Consider the following 25,035-nt stretch of genomic DNA (forward strand, 5'->3'; position numbering starts at 1 on the left):
TCTGTCTCTGCTCCATAGTGCAGAGTACTGTATCAATGTCCCAAAAAGCGAATACTCAGAATGTTGAAAGCAAGTGCAACGAGTCACCAAAATGGTAAGTCTTTGCCCAACTTCAAAGGATATCACAGTGACGGTATTGTGAAACTTAATATGTTTATTCCTAGACATTTTCAGTTCTGTAAAGAACCATCATGCCTAATCTGGATTTTTTTTTTCCAGCACACATTTAATGAAGCTAATTACCTATAGGATGATGAAGAAAATCGTTAATTGTCCAGTATTCCATAATGTTATTTGTTCACATGTTGAATCTTTTTCCTCTGACCCCCCAAACAAACCATCAAAGGCTGAATCTGAACAGGCTCCACCCACAGAGCCGAAAGCTGAGGAGCCCCCTGCTGCTATTCCACCTGCCACTGGGCTGGACCTTGGACTGGACATCCGGGCTGAGGAGCCAGAGGAGGGGGCAGCGGTGAGCGCCACCTCCCTCCCACCCTCCGCCCACCTCCCCACCACTGCTGTGCTCATCTCATCCCATTTCTTAATTCTCGTTCCTGTTTCACTTGGGCCACATCACTTCCATACCTGTCACGGCTTTCTGAGTTCAAATGGCCTTTATTCCTTTGACAGTGAAATTCATTCTCTTATTTTTTTTTTTAAATAAAGGAAGAGATCCAGAGACCTGATCTAACACTGTCATGTTGCCACAGGCTTGGTTCTCAATAAAGGGTACCTTGACTCTTTCTGCTACTCTCCCACTCATGGTAAATAGGTGGTAATAACTCACAAATAACCAGACTTGTTAGTGCTTGCCCCACCTGTGATGGCTGATGATGGAGCTTCCATTAGAGACCAACCTGCAGATGATAAGCAGAAGGGTAATCACTTTGTTGTTTATGTCTCCATATTGATTTCTTACAGTATTAGTCTTGTAGGTTGGTTTAGGCCCCATGAGGACTGAAATCCCACGTTAAAAATCATTGAATCTACAAGGATTCCTATGTGTACAACCGTTTGCTCAAATCAAGTCTGGTACTGGCTATAATAATATGAGGGAGATTAAGGATCTGTTTTGTGCAGAGGTGGAGACTCGTCTGTCTGCCTGGAAACCTCTCACCTTGCTCGTTGCAGCTGTGTACCACACCACATCCTAAAGTGGAATGGGCTCTATACGCACCATACTGAATTGCATCATTTAACATACTTGGAAGTGTAGAATGATACCAAAGAAAATATAATCCAGAATACCCATGGAGAGTAAAAAGAGTTTATTTATGAAATGCAGTTAAAGCATCTCCCAAGAATTTAATCGGAGCGCTGCTGCTGCTGCTAAGTCGCTTCAGTCGTGTCTGACTCTGTGTGACCCCATAGACGGCAGCCCACTAGGCTCCTCTGTCCTTGGGATTCTCCAGGCAAGAATACTGGAGTGGGCTGCCATTTCCTTCTCCATTTAATCAGAGTACCATTTAGTAAATACTACAGCCTTCACGTAATCTGTACAGAGAGGAGAACCAATCTCCCAGTTTCCAAAATAACATTGCCTAGACGAGATAACTTGGAGAAGGCAATGGTAAGCCACTCCAGTACTCTTGCCTAGAAAATCGCATGGACAGAGGAGCCTGGTGGGCTGCAGTCCATGGGGTCGCTGCTAGTCGGACACAACTGAGCAACTTCACTTTCATTTTCACACACTGGAGACAGAAATGGCAACCCACTCCAGTGTTCTTGCCTGGAGAATCCCAGGGATGGCGGAGCCTGGTCGGCTGTCATCTGTGGGGTCGCACAGAGTTGGATACGACTGAAGCGACTTAGCAGCAGCAGCAGCAGACGAGTTAACTAGAGGAATGAAAGTTATATTTTTGCTGTTGGTGCCCTCTGTTATTTTGCCATGAAAAGGTAGGTCATCTGTCTAATTTATCATTTATTAATAGAATAGAAAAATAAATAATAGGGCAGGATAGTGATGCAAATATAAATTAAGAATGATTCAAGAAAAATGGTCATATTTTCCATGTAGAGGTACCGAGTTGGGCCAAATCCTGTAAAGAGAATGAGAAATGTTCTCTTTCTGGTAGACTGAGTCCCTCCTAGGAGGGCTGCTTGCACAGACTGTAGACTGGGAAGTGCTAAGACACCATGCTCCAGTGGAGAGTTTTCTCAACTTTCATCCCCAGATTCACAGGTGATCTTAGTAACTCAGTGCAGATTGAACTTTTTCATTTGGTGTCAGATTGTGATCTCTGCACCTAATTAGGGTGATTTAAATAACAAAAGGAAGGCTTCCCAGGTGACTCAGGGGTAGAGAATCAGCCTGCCAATGCAGGAGACTCAAGAGACATGGGTTCAATCCCTGGGTCAGGAAGATTCCCTGGAGTAGGAAATGGCAACCCACTCCAGTACTCTTGCCCAGAAAATCTCATGGACAAAGGAGCCTGGCGGGCTACAGTCCATGGGGTTGCAAAGAGTCAGACACAACCAAGGAACTGAGTGGTGGTGGTTTAGTTGCTAAGTCGTGTCTGACTCTTGTGACCCCATGGACTGTTGTGACCCCGTGGACTGTTGTTTTCTCAAATTCTAAGTTTATTGGTTGTCCAGTGAACAATCTGAGTAGGTATCAATTATCAAGTACTTTCTTTATTATACATACTACATTTATCAAGATTTGCAAAAGATTGGTGAGCTTTGAAATCAAGGATAATGTTAAAAATACTTAATAAGCTGCATGGTACAAGCATCAACCATTACTAAACCTGGTTTCCCTCATGCTGAGTGAAGAGATATTTGAAAGAATTCTTCATTCTGAAAATACTTGTCTCCTAAACCTCATTTGAACTTTAAAGAATAGAAATTTAGATTCCTTGTGAAATAGACTTCAAGCGGTTATTTCTCCACCCTTAAAATGAACTAAAACATAATAGTAAGAGAGGGCAGCTCACAGCAGTTCAGTTTGCTTAATGCCCGTCAAAAGTGGATCCTTTTCATGTGTTTAGAATGAACATACTTGGATGAAGTCAGTTCTTCCCCAAGTTCTCCCTTCTACTTAAGCAAATAACCTCAGACAGAATGTATTTGTGTTCTCTAACAGGTTTATAGCTTCTTTCTCTTAGTGATAATCAAGATAGTATTAGGGGTTTTTTTTCTAAAGGAAGGTCTCTTCGGTTGTTAGATGTGTGATATTTAGTAAAGATATGAAAATCCACAGTGTCCCAAGCTCTCATTAAGCAGACTGGCTGTGGCTGTCATCAGTCAGGATGGGGTTGACGTGACCTTTCAAGGTCATCATTTTTGCTACCACAGTGTCACCAGATGGTTATTATTTCTAGTCTTGACAGAATGCATTTCATATGAGGTGAAATTTGTGGTGGTTTTGTTGAAAAAGAAGCAAATGTAATTTGGAAAACAGGCAATTTGAGCAGTGGTTCATGAAGAAACCCTGGGCTCTCAAGAGAGGTTTATCACATTTTTATTTGTTGTTTTTATTCCCTGAACAGCTAATATTGCCTTTAGTATTTCCCTGCAGCACCAAAAGCACCAAATTTTACTGCTGTCTCTGCAGGATGCGTTTTAAAAACCAACACTTGCTACCTCTTCTCTAGATGTTTCCATGTTATATAAGTACTGAAACTTTTCTTTAGGAAAGAAAACCAATATTTGTTTAGATATATATTAGAGAAATAGGTTAAAAAATAAAGATGATTTTTGCCTATATTTATTTCATTTTCTTGCAGAGAACCCCTTCTTTCTCTAAATTTCTGTCTGATCCTATAGTTTGCTCAAACAACGTGAAGTGGACCATTGTCTTTTTTCCCTATTAGTTTTCAAGAAATAATGCAGTGTAATTGAGTTTGGGGTTTAGCATTGTTTCCAAAACAAATAAATGGGAAAAAATCAAGATAGATATTTTTAAAATATTTAGAATAATTTTAGAATCCTGGAAGGTGAAACACTGACTACTTTTGATTTTGTTGTGTTTTGTTTCTTTAAATATTTCACCAAACTTAAGCTGACTTGTCAAGGCCAATTTAAACCAACAAATATAGATGGATAGATAGATATAGATAGATATACCATGAACTTCATCTTTCCAGGGAATAGTTCTGTCTGTGTGTGTAGAAGGCATATGCTAGTTTTCCCCCTTCATTCAGCTGGTAGGCATATTTGAGCCTCTCTAGATGTGAGTCTCTGTTCTGGTCCTGGGGGATATGGTTTTGCAGGCAGCAGCTGTGGCTCCAATCATCCTAGTTCACATCGAGTGGTGAGAGAGGAGGCTGACGTTGTACAGCGCTCAAGGCATCCTACTGTGATGAGCATGTGGGTGGGAAACAGCATTGAGTTTTCTCCTTGTGCTGCGTGATGGAGAAGGAAATGGCAACCCACTCCAGTACTCTTGCCTGGAAAATCCCTTGGACGGAGGAGCCTGGTAGGCTGCAGTCGCTAGGAGTCGGATACGACTGAGCGGCTTCACTTTCACTTTCATGCATTGGAGAAGGAAATGGCAACCCACTCCAGTGTTTTGCCTGGAGAATCCCAGGGGCGGGGAAGCCTGGTGGGCTGCCGTCTATGGGGTCACACAGAGTCGGACACGACTAAAGTGACTTAGCAGCAGCTGTGTGAACTTGGGAGCTCAGACTTCCACTGTGTCTCTACCTGTGAGCTTGGATCTGTTAGGAAGACACTGAGGACCAGAGGAAACCAGATGAGGCTGATTTCTTCTCTGCTCTTCATTATTATAGAATTATGTTCAGATGCAAGGTACTTACTCTGAAGTATGCCTTACATATATAATTATATATATTTCCCTGGTGGCTCAGATGGTAAAGAATCTGCCTGTAATGCAGGAGATCGGGGTTCTGTGCCTGAGTTGGGAAGATCCCCTGGAGAAGGGCATGGCAACCCACTCCACTCTTTGTGGCTGGGGAATCCCATAGACAGAGGAGCCTGGTGGGCTATGGTCCATGGGGTCGTGAACAGTCGGACCCAACTGAGCAACTAACACACACACACAAACAGACTAATTTGTGTGTTTCTGTGTGTGTATGCATGCCTTGGAGATGGATTTACCTCTTTACTTTTCTTAGAAAAATAAAATCACAGGAATGGTTATTTTCTCTGAGTTTGACTGCACTCCTATAGCAGCTAACTACATTCTCAGTACCCCTCAGGCTAAACAAATAGCTGTGTCTTTAGTGTCCCAGGCACCCAGCAGAGATCTGGGTGTATAATGTATGCCCAGTAAATTCTGAGTCATTGATTTGTTGATTGATTGACACTATAGTCTGCTTCTGAATGAGACTACAGGCAAAGCTATTAAAATACAGATATTACAGGGTCATTTTCTTTCTGTTTCCATTCAGATAATTGAATTTTTGTATCTAGGAAAAGAAAACTGTTTATTGTGATCAAAAGCAGGGCCACCTATCTTGTTATGCTGTCCAGGAGCCCTGTGACATCTGAGCCTCAGTTGCCACAAATGGAAAATGGGGTTAGTGTTCGTTGCCTTCACAGTTTCCTACGAGGGCTTGGAAATAATCCACGTTCCTAGTTTAACATCTGGTACATAGAGGTTCTTCAAACAATGAGAGTTGGATAATATTATTATCATCATCTTCATGATACATGGTTCCCCTCAAGATAAGCATGAGTCAGTGATACCTTTACTCTGAGAAGGGGAAAGCCAGAGATGTGGAGGCAACAGCCCCCTTTTCAGTTTGCTGCACGATGATATTAAGGGACTCGATCTTGTATGGGTCCCCATCCAGGCCAAGTTCCTCCTGGATCCTGAAGAAGCTGCATCCAATCAAAATTCTTTGCCCTTTCTAAGAACACTTTGTCTCTTCTAGGGACCTTCCTATTGGGTCCACTGATAGGAAGTGTTCCAAACTTCACTGCCAGGAAGATATGGGCATTCGGAGGCATGCAGCCTCCTTCAGGAGCAGTGGAGAGAACACAAAGGCAGGTGAGTTCCAGAGATTGACACGAAGTTGATTCCAATGGTCGGGCCAAGAACTTTCTTTCTGTCTACCATTGTACCAGGTCATGGGGAAGAGACAAAGTTAGCTAGGACTGAAATGAAGGTAACAAGATGATCGACAACTCCCCATGCCTCACACTTCACAGAGCAGATTGACTTGTGGTTGTCAGTTTGCATCTCTGAAAATGGAGTGCTGGTTGTTTTCATATGTGGCTGATATTAAGTATTCATTAGCCACCATAAGCTGGCATACACAGACTGTCTTCCCTGCTTCCTGGGGTCTCATGTTCCAAAGCCCTTGCTTGCAAGACCCATGTGAGGATTGTGTGATGTTATTTTGTTCAGAGTGTTATGATTACACGAGAACATGGACATGAGGTTTCAGATTATTCTTCCATCTTCGATGAGCCCTTTGTCCATAGTTGGCACCTAGTGATTTTTTTAGGTGTTACTTTTGGCATGTACTCTTTTTTTTCTGTTGAGGTACAATTCACGTAACATAAAATTAATCAATTTAAAATGAACCTAACATAAATTAATCGATTTTTTATTGAGGTGCAGTTCACATAACAATCGATTTAAAGTGAAAACTTCAGTGGCTTTCGTACATTCCTAATGTTGTACAACCACCACATCTGTCTAGTTCTGAAACCTGTTCATCACCCCAAATTAAAACCTGTGCACATGGTCCCCTCCTCCCCGCGCAACCCCGGGAACTGCCGGTCTGCTTTCCATCTTTATGGATTTTTCTACTCTGGATATTTCATACATAAAATCATAGAATATATGGCTTCTTGGTTCTGGTTTAGTGTATACTTTTATTTATAATATTGAGTCTCAAGCAACCCCAATACTGCCTTACTCCGTGTGGTCTGCAGTAAAAGGCAGTTTATGACTAAAGACGCCAAGAGAGTTAAGGTATAGTCAACAGGACCATATCGAATGCTAATAATTGACATGCCTTCTCTCACGGCAATCCCAAGAAAGATGATTTTTAGGAATCGTTATCCCATTTTGCATATTAAGGAGACTGAGACACACAGAGTTTAAGTGGTTTAAATGAAAATTACATACCTAGAAAAGGATGACATGAAATGTGAATCCCGACATTTTAATTCATAGAGACTCCTCTCTTAACTACCACAGAGGCTATGTTTTTCAAAAAAGTAAGTTTTAAAAGTATATTTATAGACCAGTCTAAAGCCAACAGGATTACAATTGGGCTGAAATCCCTCCATGCTGACACCAGGACTTTCTCCAACCCACCCTTAGACTTGGTACGTATTCCTGGTGTGAAGCTGAAGGGTCGAAAAAGGAACAGAAATGCTCATACAGCCCCAACCTTGAGCTTCTCTGAGGCAATGAGTATCCTGATCCTCCACTTTGGCTGCAAAGCAAGGATCTAAGGTGATATATTGGAAAGATCACTGAATAAGAGTCTGGAGAATTGGCTCTGTGGCTAACTGTTGAGGTGGCCTTGGGGAAATCATTTTCCCTTTCTGTCCCAATTTTCTTCATCTCCTCTACAAGTTGTGCTTGATACACAATATGTTCTCTTGCTGCTCTCAAAAATCTACAGCTTATTCCATTAGACAGTGAAGAATTTCCAAAACTTCTCATGGTAACGAGTACCCTTCATTCGTGTCTTATAGCTTCTATTTGCTAAGCAAATGGAGTGAAAATTGGCTTGGAGTATGATTTACTTACACTAGTCAGAGGCTGTCATATCCGAAGGTAGACAGTTGGGTCTTCTAAGGGTGACTATCAACTCCCCATCCTTTCTTAAGATCCAGTCCCCTGATTACCATCTGGATGGGTCCTAGGCTACCCAGGTAGGTGCCCATGGTTCTGGCAGGGTCAGGGTTGGGAGTTTTAAGCATGGTGACATATAGGTGATTGGCAGATCTCCATTTTTTGGTCTCGACTCTGGGTGTGCCTGGTAGCCCTGTCTCGGCCTCCTGCCAACCCGAGCCTGGACCTACTCACAAGAAGGCAATTTGAGCAGTGGCAGCAAATGCTCAAAGACACCATAGCCAGGCAGAGTGAAATGTTTATTGTGCAGTAAAGGCATTTTCCTAAAATAAGCTCTTCGCAACTCCCACTAAGGCTGTGTTTTGTGGCTACTTCTGAAACTGATACTTGATCACATCAAAACCTCTGAGAGTGTGCAACACACAATATTTACCTTTGCTTGTAAAAAGATAAATCCACTTTTCCTCTATTTCTCCCAAAGAAGAGATTGCAAATAATCTCTAATTAAAACTTTGAAGAGACACAGATGTATAGAACAGTCTTTGGGACTCTATGGGAGAGGGTGAGGGTGGGATGATTTGGGAGAATGGCATTGAAACACGTATGTTGTCATATGTGAAACGAATCACTAGTTCAGGGTCAATGCATGTTATAGGATGCTCAGGGCTGGCATGCGGGGATGACCCAGAGGGAGGATAAAGGGAGGAGGGAGGTGGGAGGGGGGTTCAGGAGGGGGAACTTATGTAAACCCGGGGCAAATCCATATCAATGTATGGCAAAACCAACCAATATAATATTGTAAAATAATTTGCCTCCAATAAAAAATAATTACCTAAAAAAAAAAAACAACTTTGTTTTAATATGTATTATTATCGGATAATCTACTATGACCTTAAAGGCCAAATTAACCCCAGATTCATTAACTTTGGTATTTCAGCAGGAGATTGTAATTTATAAAGAAAGTATGAAGCTAAATTGGACAGATGTTGCCATGGCAACACCTCTGCCAGCAGCTGAGTTGCACTGGGACCAGGCTGCTAAAGGTTTATGATGGGACTGCAGGCCATACTAGGAGAGTAGATTGAAAGGGATGATTAAGATAAAGGTCGGGGAGGGGAGGAAACTATGAAATTCCTTTATTAGAAAGAAACGTGAAAGTGTTAATCACTCAGTCATGTCTGACTCTTTGCTATCTCATGGATTGAAGCCCTGAAATGGCAACCCACTCCAGTGTTCTTGCCTGGAGAATCCCAGGGACGGGGGAGCCTGGTGGGCTTCCGTCTGTGGGGTCACACAGAGTCGGACACGACTGAAGTGACTCAGCAGCAGCAGCAGCAGCAGGCTTCTCTGTCATGGATTTCTCCAGGCAAGAATCCTGAAGTGTGTTGCCATTCCCTTCTCCAGGGAATCTTCCCAACCCAGGATTGAACCTGGGTCTCCAGCATTGCAGGCGGATTCTTTACCATCTGAGCCAGCAGGGAAGCCCAGAAAGAAAATGCAGAGAGTAGCAAATGAAGGTTGTAATACCAGGTACTGCAGAGGAAGGGAACACTAGTGGTGGTGAGGTGTTCCCTGGCAGACCTCATACTATAGTTGTACTGAAGGGAAATTGTCACCTGCCATTTTGTTTTTTTGGGTTATTTTTTAGTATTTATTTGCCTGAGCCGAGTCTTAGTTGCAGCATGTAAACTCTTTAAGTTGTAGCATGTGGGATCTAGTTCCCTGACCAGGGATTGAACCTGGGCCCCCTGCACTGGGAGCACAGAGTCTTAGCTTCTGGACCATCAGGGAAGTCACTGCTGTGTTCTAAGTGTAGTTTATGTGAAAAGGGGTACTCTCCACCAGGCTGTGTCTTAGGACAAGGATTTTCTCTTCTCTAGTTGCCTCTTAAGCTTTTCTTTAAGATGAATCCTTAAGGGAATCCTGTATTTTCATAAGACTCTTGTATTTTCAGACAAGTCAAGAGCTCAGGTTGGATCCAGAAGAAGGCAAGCGCAGCCTGCAGCCAGGATCCACACAGTGGGATCCATCTCCCTTTGTTACTTCCCAAAGGGACTCAGGGGTCACTCCAGCTCTAGTGTTTATCAGTGGGAGAGTCAGAACTAAAACTTGAGTCTCCAGCTCCATCTCCAGGGCTCCTTGCCCTCCATCATATTTCCTCACTTGTAAAATGAGAATACAGGGCATGTAGGGAGCTTGCTGTACCTGCTCATATCCCCATCTGTGCATGTGCAATGCACAGCATTTACTTTTGTTTGTGAAGATAATCCACCTTTCCTAGATGAGCCCTCTGATTCCAGCTTTGGAATCATATCAGTGGTTAACTTGTGAACATAGCTAGGACTGCCCAAGTGTCCAGTTTCTGTGTGTTTTCAGTTATAACTCTGCAATGCACTGGAAAAAACCAGGATGATCTTTTCCACTTTCTCATTCTGTCCATATATTTCTAAACAATAGAATTTTCAGGAATATTGGCAAAAATAATGAGGAGAAATTCTATCTAACCAACCTCTTCTCAATAGCTTTTTACCATATGATTAGTATCAGATAAGAGGGGTTTTATGACATGGTTGCTTAGGTACCCAGATCTTGTCTGCAAATAGATTTTGAATCTATGAATCTCATCTTTTTGTTTACTTATTTTTTAATGTAGTATAATGGCTTTACAATGTTACATTAGTTTCTGCTGTACATTGAAATGAATCAGCTGTATGTATACATATATCTCCCCACCCCACCGCCTTGGACCTCTCTTCCACCCCACCCCCCCAAATCTCATTTTAAAGACAGCATTCCTAGAGTGTAAGTGAATGCATTGGCTGTAAGACACACTCAAATTCTTCAACAAACATTGCTTGTTTGGAGTTGACAGTAGGATGTCATGGGTCTGTGGAGGTGCCAGGTCTTAGCATCACAGTGGAACTCTAATTTGAGAGGTGCATTGTCTACTTGAATGCTGGTTGGTGAGAAGAAACACAAAATTTAGAGTCAGATTGTCCCAATCCTAGTTTACTGACTTCTTGAGTTACTTCAGCTCTTAAGTACGAGTTGATTTGTGTAGAAAGTGGGACTATATCTAATAGGGCTGTTGGACGAATAATATACAATAGATGTAAAACACCTGGGATGGTGCCTAGAAAATTGTAGAGTCACAGTAAATGTCGGTTTCCCCCACAGGCTACAGAATGTGCATATACTGAAACTGTCAGAGGCTCTGCCAAGAGCAAATGTCAGGAAGATGGCTACTTTCTGATTTTAGTATAATGAAATTCAAAAATATATATTTCTTACATTCTTTACTTATCATTAAGAAATATATTTGAGGCATTGTTCAGAGCAGATATTGACAAGAAAGCAGTGAATAAATAAATCAATAAGTTACACAAAGCCCACAGATTACAAATTCCTCTGCAGCCGATCAGGGTTCTTACTTGTCTTGATTCTCATCCTTATTGATCTGCGTCTAAGAAGGGCACAGCAAGCAGAGGGACTGGCTAGTTTCTGTCACCCCTGGTGCGCCCCTGCTTTGCAGGAAACGGGTACCATTGTTGCATTGCATTCATGTTACTCTACTTCTAGAGAATCTCGCTAAGGCCAGTAGGTGTTTGAAAAGACTGTCACAAATACCAACACATATAGCTTTCCATCAAGAGGATTGTTGACGCAGACGATAAAAAGGCAGTAAGATCTGTACAGAATGGTAAACTGAGAAATGCTCACCTCAGAGAAGGTCCCATGTGGGTCTCTGTGACTTCTGTGATGAATCTGCAAATTGTTTATAGTGTGCTTGTCATGCACAGACCTTGTGGATACAGTGAACAATCCGCAGGCAGGGAGAACCTAATTTTAACCTGTTTTTGTGTTGGATGTTTTCCACCATAAATCGATTAGGCCAACCAAGATAGTATACCAAGGTAGTATAATTTTGGCAGCAGATAAGGTCCTAGTGTTTCTCTTAAAATGTAAAGAGAAAAAAAATTGATAATGTTGAATATCAAAGGTTTGAAATACTTTCAGTCGTTTCAGCCCTCTGGTCTCCCTTAAAAACAACAGCAACAACAACAACAACAAAAAGCACTTAAAAAATATCCAGTAGCAGTCATTAGTCATTGTGGTTGCAGGTAGAACATCTGTGATAGCAAGCAGAGTCTAGAAAAAACTAAATTTAGAGTCTAAAACTACATTAGCTAACAAATTGGAATGCGTAAAAATAATCATAAAAGAGGGATAACTCTCCCTGAAAACCTTTTTAATCTGTTCTTGATTTATCTGGAGCAAACACTGAATCTGAGCAAATGTATTCTTTCCACTGTATCTTTATGTTATCTATTATTGCTGCCAGTAAATAGGCACTGGAAATATTTTGGTAAGAGCAGAAACTATGGGGTAATTTCCAGACATAAGATGAGGATCACAGCATCCTTGATTTTCAGAGCAATGTCGGACAGAGGCAGAAGGATGCAAGGGAATACAGGTAGAGGCAGTCCTCTCTTTCTGTAATATTCCTGCATATGTGCATGCTCAGTCACTTCAGTTGTGTCAGACTCTTTTCGACCCTATGGACTGTAGCCCACCAGGCTCCTCTGTCCATGGAATTCTCCAGGCAAGAATACTAGAGTGGGTTGCCATGCCCTCCTCCCGGCAATCTTCCTGACCCAGGGATCAAACTCAAGTCTCCTGTGTCTCCTGCATTGCTGGCAGATTCTTTACCGCTGAGTCACCAGTGCTGTGCTGTGCTTAGTCGCTCAGTCATGTTTGACTCTTTGCAACCCCATGGACTGTATCCCGCCAGGCTTCTCTGTCCATGGGGATTCTCCAGGCAAGAATAGGAGTGGCTTGCCATGCCCTCTTCCAGGGAATCTTCCCAACCCAGAGATCGAACCCAGGTTGCCCACATTGCAGGAGGATTCTTTACCATTAGAGCCACTAGGGAAACCCTGTAATGTTCTTAAAGTTTCTAAAATCAGAGGATTAATTTCAGCTAGAGAAATAGAAATTCATTTCTAATGGACTCAGAGAAGGCTGGAAGAATGATCATTTCTTCCGTTTTTAAAGTAGGTCATTCAAAGTGTTTAACTTTTCCTCTCTGTAGTCAAGAGCTTCCCTGGTAGCTAGTGGTAAAGAACCTGCCTGCTAATACAGGAGACTTAAAGAGACATGGTTTGATTCCTGGGTTTTGAAGATCTCCTGGAGGAGGGAATGGCAACCCATTCCAGTATTCTTGCCTGGAGTGTCCCATGGGCAGAGGAACATGGTGGGCTGAAGTCCATGGGGTCACAAAGAGTCAGAGTTGAATGAGGTGACAGCACACACGCATGCTCTGTAGCCAAAGTGCCATTTCCTTGGCAGCTTGTCTTTATTATCATAGTTACTTTTAGTATTTAGGTGATTTTTATTTTTCCATCATTCTTATCAATGATTTTCTACATGCTCCATCCTTTTTTTGTGACAGGGCTCAGGTAAATTGGTGACATATTGAAGCTTTGCTCTTTTGAGGTCAGAGTATCAGAGCAGTCAGACAGAGCCCTTGGTCTCCACCTGCTGGTGGCCAGTGTCACTGCAGCCACCCTCGCAGGTCTAAATCAGATCCAGTTGATGATGATGCTTGTTAAAATTAATAGCAAAGGAAAGGTGATAACATGCATATCTTGCACTAGTAAGATCGGATACACCCAACTGATAGTTATATACAGCTGTAGAGATAAATCAGGGACTCATTATTAAAATCTTATTTGTATAGAGTTAAAAGATTACTTTTGGCCACACCATTCAATACTTCACAGAAATCTGTTCTCTTCAGGAGATACATCGATTCAGTTAAGAGTAAAATCCAATTACTAATAGTATGTGGTTGGAACATGTATTTAAGGAAGGTTTTATGTGTAATCACTTGGGGGAGCAGCCTGGAACGTAACATAATGTCTGTTTTCTGATATGTAATAGGACGTCTGTGTGTGTAGTAGTATTCACCACTCAGCTTACCCACGCTGTCTGCGTGATACAGAGTCTATCTGGCCCGAAACTGTTGAAACCAGGGGGGTGTTCACTCCATAGGTATGATTTTTTTCAGACAGATGGAAAATATATATAGCTTAGAATGATGACAACACAACTTGCTTTCTACATTTGAACTCCTAAGTCCATTGTATACACATTGTGTTTATCTATAGTTTATGTGTAGTTTCTTAGGATCCTGGAGAGAGCTTGTTGGTTTCTCCAATAGCAAAGCTAAGAGCCCTTGTCTATCACTCTTCTTGAAATTAAGATGCGCTCCTAAGTTATATTCTGAGCATTACTCTTTTAACAGTGGCAGCAATAACATATGCAAAAGATCTATGTTTATGTGAAACAAGAGATATAATTCTTTTAAATTTTTAAGTTAACTTTTTATTATGGGAATTTTCAGTCATTCATCTAAATATACATCCCCCTGTACCTCATACCCCACTTAAGTAATTATCAGTGCTTATAATGCACTTTAAATAAGTATCATGTAAAAGGATTATTTTTCTGAACTCATGTACTTAATGACAGAGTAGGGAAAAAGACTACATTCTATGTCATGGCCAGTGACTGTGTTTTAAATCATTGCATGCTTTGTGGAGATAATAGGATATAAAATTCTGATAATAGGAAATTCTCCTAAGAGAAGGAAATAGCTTCTAAGAATATGAGTGATACTTGTTTATATAACAAATACTACACTGCTAGCATTATTTTTCATTTCTAAAGTAAAATATTGTAGAAAATGTATTCAGCAACAGGTTAATTTTAGTTATTTTTGTTTTTTATTGCACTATGGTTGGTTCACGATTGTGTTAGTTTCAGGTATATAGCAAAGAGATTCAGTTTTATATATATATATATTCTCTTTCAGATTCTTTTCCCTTCTATATTATTACAAGATATTGAGTATAGTCCTGTGCTATACAGTAGGTCCTTGTTGGTTATCTATTTTCTGTTTAGTAGGGCATGTATTTGGAGAGGAGAATGGCAACCCACTCCAGTATTCTTGCCAGGAGAAACCCACGGACCAAGGAGCCTGGTGGGGCTACAGTCCGTGGGGTCGCAAAGAGTCAGACACAACTGAACGACTAACACACACACACACACAGTGTGTATTGCAATTGGTTATTTTTATAAATAAAAGTACATTTGAGTCAGAAGGAGGTTTTCTAAATGCCCCGCTATGACCATAGGTGTGTGGCTCAGAATCTCCATCTCCCATTTCTGAGGCCCGCTCAGCAGGCACTGTCCATTGCCCTTTTCAGTATTCTGGGTTCAACAGTTAAAGTATCTGCATCATGAAAGCTTTCCTAACTTAATAGGACAAACTGGGTAGACTTTATTCAATAAGGAAAAAGAATGATTAATGCTAATCATATCAGCCAGCAAGATCAGTTTTTGAAAGATGCTTCCTGAGTGTATTATATACAATCAATCTGCAGTGCTCCTTTTTTCTCAGTCTTTCTGATTCGAATCTCTCAAATCAAGTCTGCGAGCTGATGTGAGAGTCTTGTAAAGACTTGGACTCCATAGCCAATCTGTTCAAAACTAAAATTTCTGATTGTACTTTATTATTCCAAGTTTTACATACTACTTAAAGCTCTTCCGACTCCATTCCAACCTTAGAAACAAGATTCTCATTTTTTTCTATTTTGTGTTTCCTAGTAAAGGACCCTAAGTATGATTTAATTTGAATTATCATATATATTTGATGACAAAAAATGATTCTCCCTTCATTCTCAAGAGGTCTCCTTGAGAAACTTGATTTTTTTTTTAATGAATGTAATTTAGCTTACAGGACCTTCTCCATGAAGATTTGAAAGTTTATATTTTTAAATACAGTTTATAAAATTCTGATTTTGTGCGATAAGGATGCTTGTCAATGGCTTTCTTCCATGATCCAGGTAGTATGGGGCTTGGACCCCTTCCATTTTTGTCACTCAGATATCCTCTGCAATATTGCGATCATCTGCTTTCAGCCATTAGAAAGAACTTGTGGAGGGGACTGTGCACACCTTAAAAGCCGTGTTTCAAGAGTGGCATGTGTCACTTCCATTCACATTCCATTTGCTATACCCACCTGCAAGCAAAGCTGAGGAATGTAGCATCGTTGGGGGCCCAGGAGGCAGAGGAGTCAGAACTTGGAGCAGATGGCAGACTCTGCTGTACCTGAATACTGGGTTTCGGGACATGACAAAGAAAGCCTGGAAGTCTGATGGCCTCAGAAGAGGGGAGAGACATGACAGGGCTGAGTCTGACTCTTACTGAGACCTGTTTGGTTTACAGATCATCCCTGGAACAGAGGCTGACGTGACAGCTGGGACCTTGGTGCCAGCAGCCGAGGGAGTCCCGGTGGAGGAAGCAGAGACAGAGAACGCGGCTCTTCCTGCTGGAGCAGGAGCAAGTTTAGAGGAGGCCAAGACTGACACCGAAGCCACAGAGGCCATAGATGGTGACAGATCTCAACGGGAAGAAACAGAAGCAGTGGCCACTCAGGTACATGTCCTAGTAAATGGAGATTCTAGGGAGATGGTGGCCACTGGAACCCTCTGATGGGTAATGGTGATACCTCTTTTGGATATGGAGTAATGGATGGTCTGTAGCCATTTTCTGTCTCCCACTCCACCAATACGACATATTTGATTCTCAGAGTGATCTCAGTATTCTCCTGTATCAGCATCGTGAGGCTCCACACGGCTCCCCTTGCTGTGATGGACTGGGCTGAAACACAGGGAGGGGCAAGGGAAACCATGGAATTAAGTGATGGAGAAAAAGAATGAAGCGCAGACGAGGAAAAGGGTGTGAAGGGAGGGAGGGAGGAGGAAGAGAATTTGATAGAATAATAGTCTCGTTGGGTGAATTAGGTGAGGTAATAGCCAGAGTCCTCAGCCGGGTGCCAGGCACATGGTGGGAAGCCAGTATTAGTAGTTAAGTCATGTTACTATTATCGCTCTTTATTATTCAGTTCCGTTCAGTTCAATCACTCAGTTGAGTCCAACTCTTTGCAACCCCATGGACCGCAGCACGCCGGGCCTCCCTGTCCATCACCAGCTCCTGGAGCTTGGGCATCAAACTCATGTCCATTGAGTCGGTGATGCCATCCAACCTTCTCATCCTCTGTCGCCCCCTTCTCCTCCCGCCTTAAATCTTTCCCAGTGTCAGGGTCTTTTCAAATGAGTCAGCTCTTCGCATCAGGTAGCCAAAGTATTGGAGTTTCAGCTTCAACATCAGTCTTTCCAATGAACACCCAGGACTGATCTCCTTTAGCATGGACTGGCTGGATCTCCTTGTAGTCCAAGGGACTCTCAAGAGTCTTCTCCAACACCACAGTTCAAAAGCATCAATTCTTCAGCAATCAGCTTTCTTCACAGTCCAACTCTCACATCCATACATGACCCTGGAAAAACTGTAGCCTTGACTAGACGGACCATGGTTGACAAAGTAATGTCTCTGCTTTTTAATATGCTGTCTAGGTTGGTCGTAACTTTCCTTCCAAGGAGTAAGTGTCTTTTAATTTCATGGCTGCAATCAGCATCCACAGTGATTTTGGAGCCCACAATAAATAAAATCTGACACTGTTTCCATTTTTTCGCCATCTATTTCCCATTAAATGATGGGATGATCTTAGTTTTATGAGTGTTGAGCTTCAAGCCAACTTTTTCACTCTCCTCTTTCACTTTCATCAAGAGGCTTTTGAGTTCCTCTTCACTTTTTGCCATAAGGGTGGTGTCATCTGCATATTTGAGGTTATTGATATTTCTCCCGACAGTCTTGATTCCAGCTTGTGCTTCTTCCAGCCCAGTGTTCCTCATGATGTAATCTGCATATAAGTTAAATAAGCAGGGTGACAATATACAACGTTGATTACTCCTTTTCCTATTTGGAACCAATCTGTTGTTCTGTGTCCAGTTCTAACTGTTGCTTCCTGACCTGCATACAGGTTTCTCAAGAGGCAGGTCAGGTGGTCTGGTATTCCCATCTCTTGAAGAATTTTCCACAGTTTATTGTGATCCACACAGTCAAAGGCTTTGGCATAGTCAATAAAGCAGAAATAGATGTTTTTCTGGAATTCTCTTGCTTTTTCAATGCTCCAGCGGATGTTGGCAATTTGATCTCTGGTTCCTCTGCCTTTTCGAAAACCAGCTTGAACATCTGGAAGTTCACAGTTCACGTACTGCTGAAGCCTGGCTTGGAGAATCTTGAGCATGACTTTACTAGCGTGTGAGATGAGTGCAACTGTGCGGTAGTTTGAGCATTCTTTGGCATTGCCTTTCTTTGGGATTGGAATGAAAACTGACCTTTTCCAGTCCTGTGGCCACTGCTGAGTTTTCCAGTTTTGCTGGCATATTGAGTGCACCACTTTCACAGCATCGTCTTTCAGGATTTGAAATAGCTCAGCTGGAATTCCATCACCTCCACTAGCTTTGTTCGTAGTGATGCTTTCTAAGGCCCACTTGACTTCATATTTGGCATATTTGAGTGCCTTAAACTCTCCCTTAGGCTCCTTTTACCAAAAGCCCATCCCTGTGTTGGGTAATGGGTCATTAATATGACATGAAGTTGGAGTTACCCCAGAGACATGAAGGCAACAAATACAGATACTCCTAATGTGAGGCCTCAATCCCAGAGGCCGCAGCAAGGATGGCTCTTCTAAACCCTATGTTCTTGCTGCTCTGAATTCTAAGTAGAAACAGTGAAGAGTTGGTTTAATGTGAGGTTTTGCTTTTTCCTGATTATTTCACTCATAATAAATTTCCAGAAATCTTTCCAGAGTTCCTTAAAGCTTGAAGCTAAATGATCCTGTTCAAACAGCCAGCTGCGGTACTACTTAGAGAAATAACTCAAACGTATATTCTATATTTTCCCATAGATTTTCTTGTCACAATGCCAGGCATATTTCTGTACGTATGAGAATATGCTCATTGAAAGAATGTATTATTTTCCACAAATTGAAGAATGGAGGTGCCTGTCTATGTTCACTGATATCTGAGGATATATAGAACTTGATCTCCAGGCTTCCAATGTGCTAGTGAAATTCCCTTCCCTGCTCATCTTCGTTAAAGAATAAAACAGGTCTTGATCCTTTGGTTCTGCTTTTCCTCCAGACAGTACAGTACTTAGAGCAGTTGGTGGGAATTGTCATCGCTCAAGTTATCACTGCAGTGTGAGCTCTGATGATAACCAGCAAGCAAAGGACATCTCCAAACAGGGGCCAGATCTTTACTAACAATAGGGTTTCCAGGAGAAAAGCAATCACAGGAGGTTTAATGTCAGTTTCAAGTGAGGGTTACTATTAAGTGGGACAAGAATGCACCACTGTGAAATTGAGAGCATCCTTGGAGTCCGTTCCCTGTCAGGATTATACCCCTCCTCCCATCATGATTAACCTCTCTCCCCAAAATCTGCTAGTCCCCTTCCCAACTTCCTGAGAAACCTCAGTCTTACCTAACTGCCTGGTTGTTAAGGATCCACAAATTGGTCCCACTAAAGGTTTCTGTCTCAGGAGACATAAAAAGGAGGCCATGTTTGGAGGAAGTTTCTGCAAGGTGGAAGGGTTTGAGACCAGAAAGGTTGGGGGAAGGGCAGACGTTTGCTGGATGGGAGACATGGGGAAAGTGGAACCACGGCGGGTGGGAGGGGCTAGAGGAAACTCCTGGAGAGTACAGAAGCCTTCTTTCCCAGCCCTTGCCCACACCACCATATTTTTCTCCCCCCAGGAGAAGGTTATTCCTTCTGTCGTCATACAGCCTGCCTCCAACAATGAAGGGGAGGGAGAACACGAAGAAACTGTGGATGCAGAGTATAAGGAGGCGACGGATGATGCGGCTCTTCCAGGCCCCACCAGTGAGATGCCAGAGCCGGCCTTGGAGGAGCAGAAGGCGGCCAGGGCCTCCCAGCCTGCACCTTCCGCTCCCTCTGCAAGTGAGGCCTTCCAGGAAGTGCCTCCTGGCTTCCTCTACAAGGTTCTAACTTTTATTTTGCCCCCCTTTTTTTTTCTTACTTTATTCAGTGTCAGGAAAATACAGTAGTAAAATCTGTCACCTTTGATGGAGAACACAGTGTAATTAAATTTAGTCTTGTCTTACTTGAGGACTCTGTTTCAGTTTGATTTGCAGTTAACCAAAGTTCATTGTTTTGGAGAAGGAAATGGCACCCCATTCCAGTATTCTTGCCTGGGAAATCCCATGGACAGAGGAGCCGGGCAGGCTGCAGTCCAGAGGGCTGTAAAGAGTTGGACACGACTGAAGCGACTTGGCACACAAAGTTCATTGTTTAGTTTCAAACCTTGTAAACTTGGTGGTCTTGTCTACACAAAAGGATACACTTCAGGTGCCACATGCCACACTGACTGTTTAATACGCTTTCAGTTCTCTATGATCTGCTTTACAGTTTTGCTTCAGTTAAAGCTGAGTCTCTTTTAAAACGGAGAAATGTGTTTCTCCTTTCTTAACGTTCCTTATGTTTTAATCTGGTGACCGTTTGTCCTTCCTTCACTTTGAAGCCCTTTTGTGCGACTTGGTTGTCTGGTTTTCATTCTTTTTGCCATATGTATTTATTGTTTTTGTTACTGTATTGCTTTTGCCTTCATCCTCACATCACATCACATTATAACATGATAAGATTTCCATGCTGCTGGGCTGCAAGAAGCACAGTCATGTCTTCTGTATTTTAACAGCCGGTAGTTAAAGAAAGTTTGCCACAAGGTAAATGATATGCCCCTTGGTAGTGAATAGGGTGATTGCTTCCACCCCAAGTGCCCCCTCGAGCTCCCCCTAGAGCCCAGGGCTTGAAATTATCCATGTGCTTATCTGCTTCTTGCTGGAGGGCAGGAAACACCTTGCTGCAGCTGCATGGCACAAAGTAAGGAGTCCATAAATATTTTAAAACTGAATAAATATGTTAATTGGCTTCTATGATAAGGAAGGGAGAAGGCAATGGCAACCCACTCCAGTACTCTTGCCTGGAAAATCCCATGGACGGGGGAGCCTGGTGGGCTGCAGTCCATGGGGTCACTAAGAGTCGGACATGACTGAGCGACTTCACTTTCGCTTTTCACTTCCATGCATTGGAGAAGGAAATGGCAACCCACTCCAGTGTTCTTGCCTGGAGAATCCCAGGGACAGGAGACCCTGGTGGGCTGCCGTCTATGGGGTCGCACAGAGTCGGACACGACTGAAGCGACTTAGCAGCAGCAGCATGATAAGGAAAAAAATGACGGAGAGAAGGTTTTGCTCAGAGAGGCCATCAAATGACTATTTAGTCTTCATCAATGGAAGAGTCCTTATGAAAAAGCCCAGCTTTAATACCTTTTTAATAAAAGTGTTAGTCACTCAGTTATGTCCGACTCTTTGCTACCACGTAAACTAGCCCACCAGGCTCCTCTGTCCATGGAATTCTCCAGGCAAGATTACTGGAATGGGTAGCCAATCCCTTCTCCAGGGGATCTTTCCTTCCTAAGGATCGAAACTGCATCTCCCACATTGCAGGCAGATTCTTTACTGTCTAAGCCACCAGGGAATCCCCATAATACCCAGGCTTAAGCCAGGAGCTTAAAGGTAGATGATCCTACCTAAAAGATTATAGTTGGAATACTACTATGCATATTTGACTTGGCATTTCCAAATTCAGCTCTTTGTCTTTTAAAAACTATTAAATATGTGTGTGTTTGAAGGGATGGAATTGAGTAGAATAGTCATTGTCTTTTTCTTCTATTTGCTCCTTAGAAAGTAGCTGCTACCTTGCCACCTCCATTGGGGATAGGTGGGCTTAATAGATTGATGAATTAATTAATATGGAGGAGAAAACTAGACATGTGGCCACTAAGCCAGTGCTCCACTGTGTTCTGTTTTAAGAAAAGGGCATGAAGTCAAGGAGGCAGGGATGCCAAGCAAGGCCAGGTCTGGCTGGGTCCCTCCCTGACTTTGCTCAGTAGCATTGTGAGCTGGGGAATAGCATTTACCCACTATCTGGGCTTTGGTGTTTTCATCAGAAAAAATGAATGTGGCAATAAGACAGTCACTTCCAGCTCTTTCGTGTTATGCTTCTGTATACAAAATATACAGTTTAAAAGCCAGTTGTTTACTCTTGGCTCTGGGAAAGAGGTCAGGGACACAGGAGAGAGAAAACTAGCCTTGTAGTTATCCAGGCTGGGTGATGAGACAATGGGGCTTCATTTTAGTACTCTCTCCTGCTTCTTAAAAATTCTCTGTAATCAGAATTTAAGGAAATCTTTTAAAAAGGGGGAAAGAAGGGTGGTGGACTAAGACAGATGTTTAAGCTGGTAGTAAAGTAGCTCTTGAGAGTCCCTTGTACTGCAAGGAGATCCAACCAGTCCATTCTAAAGGAGATCAATCCTGGGTGTTCATTGGAAGGACTGATGCTAAAGCTGAAACTCCAATACTTTGGCCACCTCATGCAATGAGTTGACTCACTAGAAAAGACTCTGATGCTGGGAGGGATTGGGGGCGGGAGGAGAAGGGGACGACAGAGAATGAGATGGCTGGATGGCATCACCGACTCTGTGGACATGAGTTTGAGTGAACTCTGGGAGGTGGTGATGGACAGGGAGGCCTGGCGTGCTGTGATTCATGGGGTTGCGGAGAGTCAGACACGACTGAGCGACTGAACTGAACTGAAAGTAGCCCTAGATATCTAATCCATGGTGAATGACACGGTTGTGTTATTATTATCAAAACTGCTAAGAGACTAGAACTCAACCCCACCACTAAAAAGAAATGATAATTATGTACTTACTCAGGTGCTAGATAGTGCTACAGTGGCCATCATGTTACCATATATAAATGTATTAAATTAACATGGTATATACCTTAAATGATACAGTGTTACCTGTGAAGTATCAGTTCAGTTCAGTTCAGTCGCTTGTGTCCAACTCTTTGCGACCCCGTGAATCACAGCACGCCAGGCCTCCCTGTCCATTACCAACTCCCGGAGTTCACCCAGACTCATGTCCATCGAGTCGGTGATGCCATCCAGCCATCTCATTCTCTGTCATCCCTTTCTCTTCCCACCCTCAATCCTTCCCATCATCAGAGTCTTTTCCAGTGAGTCAACTTGTCGCATGAGGTGGCCAAAGTATTGGAGTTTCAGCTTTAGCATCAGTCCTTCCAATGAACACCCAGGATTGATCTCCTTTAGAATGGACTGGTTGAATCTCCTTGCAGTCCAAGGGACTCTCAAGAGTCTTCTCCAGCACCACAATTCAAAAGCATCAATTCTTCGGTGATCAGCTTTCTTCACAGTCCAACTCTCACATCCATACACGACCACTGGAAAAACCATAGCCTTGACTAGACAGACCTTGGTTGGCAAAGTAATGTCTCTGCTTTTTAATATACTATCTAGGTTGGTCATAACTTTCTTTCCAAGGAGTAAGCGTCTTTTAATCCCATGGCTGCAATCAGCATCCGCAGTGATTTTGGAGCCCCCAAAAATAAAGTCTGACACTGTTTCCCCATCTATTTCCCATGAAGTGATGGGACCAGATGCCATGATCTTTGTTTTCTGAATGTTGAACTTCAAGCCAACCTTTTCACTCTCCTCTTTCACTTTAATCATATTTCTATTAAAAACCAGAAAAATTGAGAAATGAAACAGATTGTCATGGTTTAAAGGTAAGATAGGGAAGGAAGTTTATTTAGGAAATTGATCACAGGGTTTAATTAAATAGTACTTTCCATATAACATACAAGTGATGGTTTTCACAATTGTTAACTATTTTACAGAGGAACTTTTCACTAGGCATCTTTAGGTTAAAAATAAAGAGTAACAACGCATTGGTGATAATAAAATAAAACTCTTAACAAAAATGTGAGAAATTAATTAATGCACTAAATTTTAGCTTTGGAAAAAGGCATTGCTTTACTAAATATATAATACATTCAGATGGCTTCAGTGTCTGCCTGTAAAACTCAGATATTTTTAAGTAAACAGAGATTAGGATTTCCTTTGTTGTTAGAGTCCCTGGAAAAAGAAAAGAAAGTGAAGTCAATCAGTCATGTCCGTCTCTTTGAGACTCTGTGGACTGTAGCCTGCCAGGTTCCTCTGTCCATGGGATTTTCCAGGCAAGAATACTGTAGTAGGTTGCCATTTGGGGCTTGACTCATATCTTCATCTTTTTTTTATCCAGTTTAGAGATGCTTCTAAGAGTGCCTGTTGATAATCTGGCTGAGAGACTTTGCTTTTATATCTCCTTTTCTTTCTAAAATGAATCAGTTCTTTTACAATCTTTTGCAGGTGGAAACACTGCACGATTTCGAGGCAGCAAATTCTGATGAACTTACCTTACAAAGGGGTGATGTGGTGTTGGTGGTGCCCTCAGATTCGGAGGCTGACCAGGTAAAGGATAAGGGCAGAAAGTACCAGAGGCTCTACTGGTTTTTCCTGAGGGTCAAGTGGGCTCAGTGACTTCCTGAAGATGTTCCTACCTTCTGAGATGCTCCATGAGTGCTCAGTTGCTCAGCGGTGTCTGTATCTGCAGCCCCATGAACTGTAACCCGCCAGTCACCTCTCTCCATAGAATTCTCCAGGCAAGAGTATTGGAGAGGGTTGCCATTCCCTTTTTCAGGGGATCTTCCTGACCGCAGTATCTAACTTGGGTCTTCTTCATTGCAGGCGGATTCTGTCACATCTGAGCCAACAGGGAAGCAGTGTACTTTGGCTTAAGTACTTGAACCTATTTATAATAGCTGCTTTATATTTCTTACTGCGAATTCCAAAAGCTGGGTCATCTCAGGACACATTTCTGTTGCTTTTTATCTTTGGGTCACATTTTCCTGTAATTAAAAAAAATGATACTAGGCACAGTAAATGTTGCATTGTAGAGTCTCAATTCTGTCTTCTACCTCTGAAAATTGTTTCTTTTACTTTTAACAGGCATTTAAATGAGTAGATAAATACCTTGAATTCATGGGAGTTTGTTTTAGTTTTTTTACTCTCAGGCTCCGTTCTTAGTCCTGAGATTTGTCTCTACCTCTTAGACATTCTCCTTTGGGATTTCAATAGAAATTCTGAAGGATTTATCAAGTCCACTAACTTTGTGGGATCTGAACTTAAAATTCTGCCTCCTCTGCACTGCCAGTGCTGAAATTTCTGCTTAGCTGTTGTTGCCTTCCTGCCGTTCCTTTTCCCCAGGCTCCTAGAGTAGCCCTTATGCATTTACAGCTTGTGTTGTAGCTCAGGATTCCAGGAAAGACGTTTTCTGTATATTTGAGGTTCACGATATTCTCCATAAAAGTACAGCTCCTCTGGCAGCTGTAAACTCTATCCTCTGAATGCCTTGCATCACA

The 25,035-nt window shown here is 42.3% G+C and overlaps 1 protein-coding gene across 1 annotated transcript in view; it reads left to right on the forward strand.

Annotated features, from left to right (window-relative positions):
• The window catches only part of AMPH (amphiphysin), a 228,857-nt gene that overhangs the window by 199,536 nt on the left and 4,286 nt on the right, over positions 1-25,035 (forward strand). Inside the window, exons 17-20 of the mRNA XM_088834640.1 lie at positions 347-472; positions 16,016-16,225; positions 19,447-19,692; positions 23,984-24,085. Of these exons, the coding sequence (XP_088690766.1) occupies positions 347-472; positions 16,016-16,225; positions 19,447-19,692; positions 23,984-24,085 (684 nt within the window). The remainder of the gene's footprint in view (positions 1-346; positions 473-16,015; positions 16,226-19,446; positions 19,693-23,983; positions 24,086-25,035) is intronic.

The sequence above is a fragment of the Moschus berezovskii genome, chromosome 3 (assembly GCF_049115385.1).
Source record: "Moschus berezovskii isolate FMDL1 chromosome 3, NW_MosBer_1.0, whole genome shotgun sequence".
Taxonomy (NCBI): domain Eukaryota; kingdom Metazoa; phylum Chordata; class Mammalia; order Artiodactyla; family Moschidae; genus Moschus; species Moschus berezovskii.